Source organism: Heptranchias perlo, chromosome 25 (assembly GCF_035084215.1).
Source record: "Heptranchias perlo isolate sHepPer1 chromosome 25, sHepPer1.hap1, whole genome shotgun sequence".
Lineage (NCBI taxonomy): Eukaryota > Metazoa > Chordata > Chondrichthyes > Hexanchiformes > Hexanchidae > Heptranchias > Heptranchias perlo.
In genome coordinates this window covers 9,991,827-9,999,378 of record NC_090349.1, presented here as the reverse complement: position 1 = coordinate 9,999,378, position 7,552 = coordinate 9,991,827, and the positions used below count along the sequence as shown (strand labels likewise).

Genomic DNA, 7,552 nt, shown 5'->3' with positions numbered 1-7,552 from the left:
TAATTCTTTACATAAACCCTTTGATGCTTCCTCAATTGCCTTTAACTGACACCTCCTGTTGCTTAGCTTCGACCGACAGAATCCGAACAACCTAAGCTAAACGATGTGCTGACACCATCTCACAGGATAAATTCATAATAGACAGATATTAGTACTGACTTCTGAATTGTTTTTCAGAATTTCATAGCGGACGTTCTCAGCCTTCTGCCGAATCACGCCCAATGTAACCCTACGACTTCTACATTTCCTCCTTTACTTTAGCCCTCTATGCTAACCATGAGGAGGTGAGAGTAAATGTCAGACCAAGATAAGGAATAAGGATAACATAAACGGTCAGGGGACAAATACAGTTATAGAGCATTAGTACAAAATGGCTGTTAAAAATGAAGTGAGGGGAACAAATATCAAAAACAAATTAAATTGCCTGTACAGCAATGTGCACAGCTTCCAAAACAAAACGGTGGAACTGGAGGCAATAATTCGTAGCGATGAGTCATATATGGTAGGGATAACTGAAACATGGCTACATAAAGAACAGCACTGGTAGTTAAGTATTGCAAGATATAACGTATTTAGAAAGGATAGGGAAGGAAGAAGGGGGTGGGGGAGGTAGCTGTACTAATTAGAGACAACATAATGGCAAGAGAGAAAAGGGACATAAGTAATATCAAGATAGAAACATAATCCATATGGATTGAGAAAAAGGATAAGAAGGGATCGATCACGTTAATAGGTATATTCTACAGACCACCTAATAGTGAAAGGGAAGTGGAGGAAGAAATGTGTAGGCAAATCTATGAAATGAGTAAAAAAAAGTCGAATGATAATCATGGGAGATTTCAACTACCCCCAAATAAACTGGCAAGAAGAGGCACGGAAAGGGGAAAGGGGAATTGAGTTTTTACAGCGTGTACAGAACTCCTTTCTTACTTAGTATGTGAAGCCCAACAGGAGAGGAATCACTGCTGGATCTAGTATTGGGAAATGAACCAGATCAGATAAGAAAAGTAAGCTTAGGGGGACATCGAGGCAATAGAGATCATAATATAATACGGTTTAAAATAATGTTTGAGAAAGACATGGGTAAGACAAGGACCAAAGTAATAGATTGGGGAAAAAAGCTAATTTTGAGGGGATGCGTATGGAAGGTGAACTGGAAAAAAATGTTGACAGACAAAAGGATAGAACAGCAGTGGGAAAAATTTAAAACGGTGATCCATAGAGTTCAGGAGAAATTTATTCCTCTAAAAAACAAGAACAAACTAGCCAGTAATGAAACGCCATGGATGATAAAGGTAAAATTGAAACAAAAGATAAAAGCATACTCTAAGTACACAGACAATAAAGGAGAGGATGACAAAACGGAATAAGAAGAGGTTAGGAAAGAATCAAGGAAACAATTGGGAGGAGGCTCGTGTGGAGCATAAACGCCGACATAGTCCAGTTGGGCCGAATAGCCTTTTTCTGTGCTGTAGACTCGATGTAATTCCATGGTACCGTTTATCCATACCAATCGGTTAACCTATTATACACTATCCTGTACTCTCCAGACTAACAATGGGGCAAATATGTTTTCAATTGCATAATAGGAATTAAATCATCGTCAAGAAATTTTACGCCAAAATTGTGTGTTTAAAATAGGAAATATAGAAAACTTTACCGAGAGCAGCTTTACAGAATATTCTCATCAAGTATTGTTAATTGTCAATTGTGGAAATTGAATGATTCAGTCCTCTTCAGTGGTAAAGGTACAGCATAGCAGAAAATCGAGCTGTTTTGGCCTATGTATTTAAAGAGTATCAGACATGTGCTTATGGGACGCTATCTGATCTTGCAACCGTCAGTCCTCTCCCAGTGCAATGATTGAATCGTTACATCTTGCTCTCTTCTGTGCCCTTCAACTGGACGATGACAATTTTACTTCTTTCAATTCTTCAAAGACGCATATAGTGAAATCGTGCTGTGAGATATTCTTACCGACATTTACAGTATTTGTATGAAATTTCTTTTGGATTGCTATTTTTAAAGGGTTAACTCTCCCATTCAAATAGGAAGCAACTCAATTTCGTACAAAGGTTCATACAATGACATCGCACATCGGCATTTCACCCGATAGTTTTGTATATCTACCACAAGTCTAAATAGACAACATTTACATTTGATTCATTCACCCTTAGTCTTTCCGTACATCGACATTCTGAACCTCACTTTCTCATGTGACCTCAAATAGGTCGCTCAGATTCATTAATAAAATTTATTGTAAAAAGCTCCGTTTCCTGTTCCATATTTTTCTCACAACGCTTAACTCTCCATAAGATGCAAATGCTTCCCAATCTCTCCATCTAGCAATCAATCTCTATCTCTATTTCGGAGCTATTGAACCCTTTAACGCCCTCAGTCTTTCCTCTATTACAATCTTCTGACTTCTAAAACCCAAGCCTGGAGTCACTTAATCGCTTCACCCCGTTTCACCCTACCATTTATTTTGCTGTATTTAACCATTGTCGTGTTCTAATCTATGGCTTTGACTCTATTTCTCATTTTTGAAATGGCTGGACTTATGCAAATATCAGTCAGCACGGGACCTGTGGTCCTGTAGCCTGTTGTCTCGTGGACAGAGATTTGCATGAATAATTAATATACAGTGACGTTGCGACGTTTGGAAGTTCTTAAGGAGAGGTTTAGGAAGACTCCAGAGCCGCATTCGTATCAGGAAACATTTTGCTTCTGACCGTCACCAAAACCTTCACCATGACTGAATGGGTTCGAGTTCTCGCCGCATTGATGCTCTGTCTCCACAGTAAGTACACGGCTTAACCTTAAATATCGCTGTTTTTTACATTGCCCTGATTTTTGTTGTGATTGTGTTAAACAGATCTGAATATTCAGAATTGCACAGAATGTGACTGATCAATAACTTGTAATTTCACCAGGTACAAACGCGGATGCTGTCCTGAATCAGGAAACGTCCATCTCAACCACCCCGGGCAAAACTGTCAAGATCACCTGTACCCTGTCCGGAGGCAGCATCGGCAGCTACTACACGAGCTGGTACTGGCAGAAACCCAGCAGTGCCCCTGTGTTTGTTTGGTATGGGAGCTCCACCAGAGGGCCGGGGATTCCAGATCGATTCACCGGGTCTGTGGACTCGTCGAGTAACAAGATGCATTTAACCATCACCAACGTGCAATCCGAGGACGCCGCCGATTATTACTGTGGTGTGTGGGGCAGTGGTAGATTGACTATCGGAAGAGGAACCAAGCTGAATCTGGGCAGTAAGTAAACTATTCGCAATCCACTAACTGGAATTTGTCAACTACTAGTTTTCGATTTTTGCTTTCAATTTTTTAGTCGAAATTCCCTGGAACACAAATATCAATGTCCGAGTCTCTCGTGGTGATTACAACGACAATCACGTTATTATATTCGGTTCCATAGCGCTCCTCAAACTGTCCCCTAATATTTGCAACATTACGGACGAATTGCCAAACTTCATAAATTAAAATCATTTTCTTTGTACATTGAGTCAGTTTGTCAAGATTTTCCCCTTAAACATATTTATAAAGAGCTTATGTATCAGCGTCCAGTGATATTGGAGAGATAGCCATGTACAAAGGGCGCCGTACTTTAGGGAGAGTCTCAAGGCCTTGGAGAACGTACAGAAGCTATTTATTAAGATGACACCAGCACTGCGAGGTTTTAGTTATGAGAGGAGACGAGAGTCGCTCTTTTCGCTAACAGCTTACTATGTGGTCTGCTAGAAATGTTCAGAATTATGAGCCATTTTGTTACAGCGAATGTTTTAGGACATAAATTTAACATCATTACTGGAAGGACAAAGGGGAGAGGTTAGGATATTTTCTTTACCCAAAGGAATGTTAGGACGCGTAGTGTCTTAACTGTAAGAGTGATGCAACAAGAATCCGCGGTAGTGATTAAAAGGGAATTGAATAAATATTTCATAGAATCATGGAATGGTTACAGCACGGAAGGAGGCCATTTGTCCCATTGAGTCCGAGTCGGATATCTGCAACAGCAACCCGCTAGTCCCACTCCCCCGCTCTATCCCCGTAGCCCTGCAATTTCTTCCCTTCAAGTACTTATTCAATTCTCTTTTGAAAGCCATGATTTAAACTGCCTCCACCACCCACAAGGCAGAGCATTCCAGATCCTAACCATTCGCTGTGTAAAGAAGTTTTTTCTCATGATTGGTTCTTTTGCCAATCACTTCAAATCTATGTCCTCTGGTCTTTGACCCTTTCACAAATAGGAACAGTTTCTCACTATCGACTCTGTCTAGACGCTTCATGATTTTGAATACCTCTATCAAATCTCCCCTCAACCTTCTCTGCTCCAAGGAGAACAACCCCAGCTTCTCCAGTCTATCCAAATAACTGAAGTCCCTCATCCATGGAATCATTCGAGTAAATCTCTTCGCACCCTCCCGAAGGCCTTCACATCTTTCCTAAAGTGTGGTGCCCAGAACTGGACACAATACTCCAGTTGTGGCCAAACCAGTGTTTTACAAAGATTCATCATAACCTCCTTGCTTTTGTACTCTATGCCTCTATTTATAAAGCCCATGTTTTCTTAACCGCTTTCTCAAAACCTATCCTGCCACCTTCAACGATTTGTGCACATATACCCCCAGATCTCTCTGTTCCTGCACACATTTTAGAATTGTACCCTTTAGTTTATATTGCCTCTCCTCGTTCTTCCTACCGAAATGTATCACTTCACACTTCTCTGCGATGAATTTCACCTGCCACGTGTCCGCCCATTCCACCAGCCTGTCTATGTCCTCTTGAAGTCTATCACTATGCTCCTCACTGTTTACTACCCTTCCAAGTTTTGTGGCATCGGCAAATTTTGAGATTGTGCCCTGTACACCCAAGTCCAAGTCAACTTGAAAAAGGACAACAAATGCCTGGCAAGTGGACAGCTCTTTCAAAGAGCTGGGACCGGCGCGATCGACCTCTTTCTGACCTCTACACTTCTATGATGCTATGTTTCCCACATAGCCTTTCAAATTCCCTTCCACCCTGTCCTTATAGCCCAGCTGGAATTAATTGTTGGTAAAAGGCTAAAAGTACAAATTCAAAAATTTCACAATATACCCTTTTATTTCCCAATAGAGCACTGGCGCGATTTAATAACCATTCTCGAATTCAGTTTGCGGGAGGATAGTGTAGCGACTTCCTGTAACTCTCTCCCACTCGTCTCCAAACTCGGCAAAAACCGTTCAGTACAAGATTCTCAGTCCTATATTTCACATTAATCCCCGATGACTATAGCAAACATATTTTGTGCTCAGGTCAGCTCTTCGATTTTCTGCATCCAGTAATAAACAACAATGATTGGCATGAAGTCTATTCTTTAACAGATCATGTACACATTATCTTCCTATCCCATCAATTTTGCGTGAATGCCTGGGAATACGTTTTCAGATTGTTGTACACTGCTTTTGTATTCACTCCATTGCATGTTGCTGCTGGTTCTGTGGTTAGTGTCAGCGAGAGGAGTAATATTACAGAAAATGCGGATACGCTATCGATATTTTAACTTGGTTATTCGGCTACATCACGGTGAAATGGGCTAACATGAGGTATAAAACAGAAAAAACTTCGATTATATTATCAATTATTCCATTGAGAATTTATATTTGGAAAAAAAGTTACATTCCAAACCAGTGTAAATGGAGTTCACTGTCAAACGCTTGGTGTTTAGACAATAATTTAAATTGACAGTAAAGCCTGTTCAATAATCGCAAGGGGCTCCAGACTTTTCAGTACAGGAAAGTTCAGCTGAACTCCGGGTACTGCAGAGTGATTATAGCAACTGTGATAATAGGGGTTGGTTCCTCTTGTCAGGACTACACGCAGTTGTAGCCTCCAAATTATATGCAAGGAGAAGTTATAGATTCTAAGCTGAAGGTCTCAGAGTGGCAATTGATTGTGAAACCGACCCATGCAAACCTGGTATTGGTGAGATGCGCCGCTGAAGCTGACACCGCACCTCAATGCCAGAAACATTTGTGGCGACTCAGCCGCTGATACCTAATTCTACGATCGAAGAAATATTGATGTTTCAACATTTTCTTTGGTTTCTTTCATTGCATAAACCATTTTACCGAGGGTTTGTCATTGACAGCTGGTGCTTGTAACACGTGGTCAGTCATTTAAAGAGACAGGAGAAAGTGACAGACTGAATTCAACATTCTTACTCTGAATTGTATTCCATTGTTATTCTCATAGGAATATTTCTATTTAATATAAAGAAAAAAAGAAAGAGCTTGCATTTATATATCACCTTTCACGACCTCAGGATGTCCCAACCCGCTTTTCAGCAAAAGAAGTGCTTTTGAAGTGTCGTCACTGTTGAAATGTAGGAAACGCTGCAGCCAATTCGTGCACAGCAATGTCCCACATACAGCAATGCGATAATGACCGGACAATTTGTTTTTACTTTTCAGATCCCCGGGCCCCCTCGGTGTCCGTCCTTCCGCCTTCATCGGATCAAATAACAGAAAAGAACAAGGCGACCCTGGTGTGTTTAGTGAACGGTTTTAACCCGGGTGCTGTGGAGATTGAGTGGACTGTGGATGGCAATGTCAGAGGGAATGGTGTTGAGACCAGTCGGGTCCAGCAGGAGACGGACAACACGTTCAGTACGAGCAGTTATCTGACTCTGTCAGCCTCAGACTGGAACTCACACGAGCTTTACTCCTGTGTGGTTAAACACGAGACTCAGACAAACCCCCTTCAAACAAGTATCGCGAGATCCAGCTGTATCTGATTCAAGGATCTTATGTAATGATCTGTTATACATTCTCTTTTAAAATAAATTCTGTATTCAGATATTACCTGTTTGATTTCAAGTGGAACATTTCAAATCACAACAACAGATCTGCAGTTTGCCCGCGTTAACCCGCTGGCTGTAACTTACAGTCTGTCCACACTGACTTGGTCAAAGCTTCAGTGTAATGTAACAAATACCGCATATAATATACTCATATAATTATAATCAGTACAGAAGAAGACCATTCGGCCCATTGTGCCCGTTCCGGCTCTTTGGTAAAGCTATTCAATTAGCCCCTGTTCTTTCTCCATAGCCCTGTCAATTGTTTTCTTTCAAGCATTTATGCAATTTCCTTTTGGAAGTTACTATTGAGTCTGCATCGGCCAGTCTTTCAGGCAGTGCATTCCCGATCACAACAACTCGCTGCGTATTTTTTCCCCTCATGCCGCCTCGGATTCTTTTGCCAATCACGTTGAAGCTATGTCCTCTTTTGTTACCGACGCTTCTGTCACTGGAAATAGTTTCTCCTTATTTACACTATCAAAACCGTTCATGATTTTGAACACCTCTATCAAATCCCCTCTTAACCTTCTGTGCTCGAAGGAGAACAGCCCAAGCTTCTCCAATCTCTCCACATAACTGAAATCCCTCATCACTGGTAACATTCTAGTAAATCTCTTCTGCATCCTCTCTCAGGCCTTGACATCCTTGCTAAAGTATGGTGCCCAGAACTGAACACACTACTCCAGCTGAG

At 41.2% G+C, this 7,552-nt stretch overlaps 1 protein-coding gene across 1 annotated transcript; it reads left to right on the top strand.

Annotated features, from left to right (window-relative positions):
* The first annotated feature begins 2,686 nt into the window (after positions 1 to 2,686).
* On the top strand, positions 2,687 to 6,862 carry LOC137341996 (immunoglobulin lambda-1 light chain-like). Its single transcript, XM_068005566.1, has 3 exons — positions 2,687 to 2,800; positions 2,934 to 3,275; positions 6,473 to 6,862. Exons 1-3 carry the CDS (start codon positions 2,752 to 2,754, stop codon positions 6,793 to 6,795), a joined length of 714 nt encoding a protein of 237 aa, XP_067861667.1. The 5' UTR covers positions 2,687 to 2,751; the 3' UTR covers positions 6,796 to 6,862.
* The last annotated feature ends 690 nt before the right edge of the window (positions 6,863 to 7,552 follow it).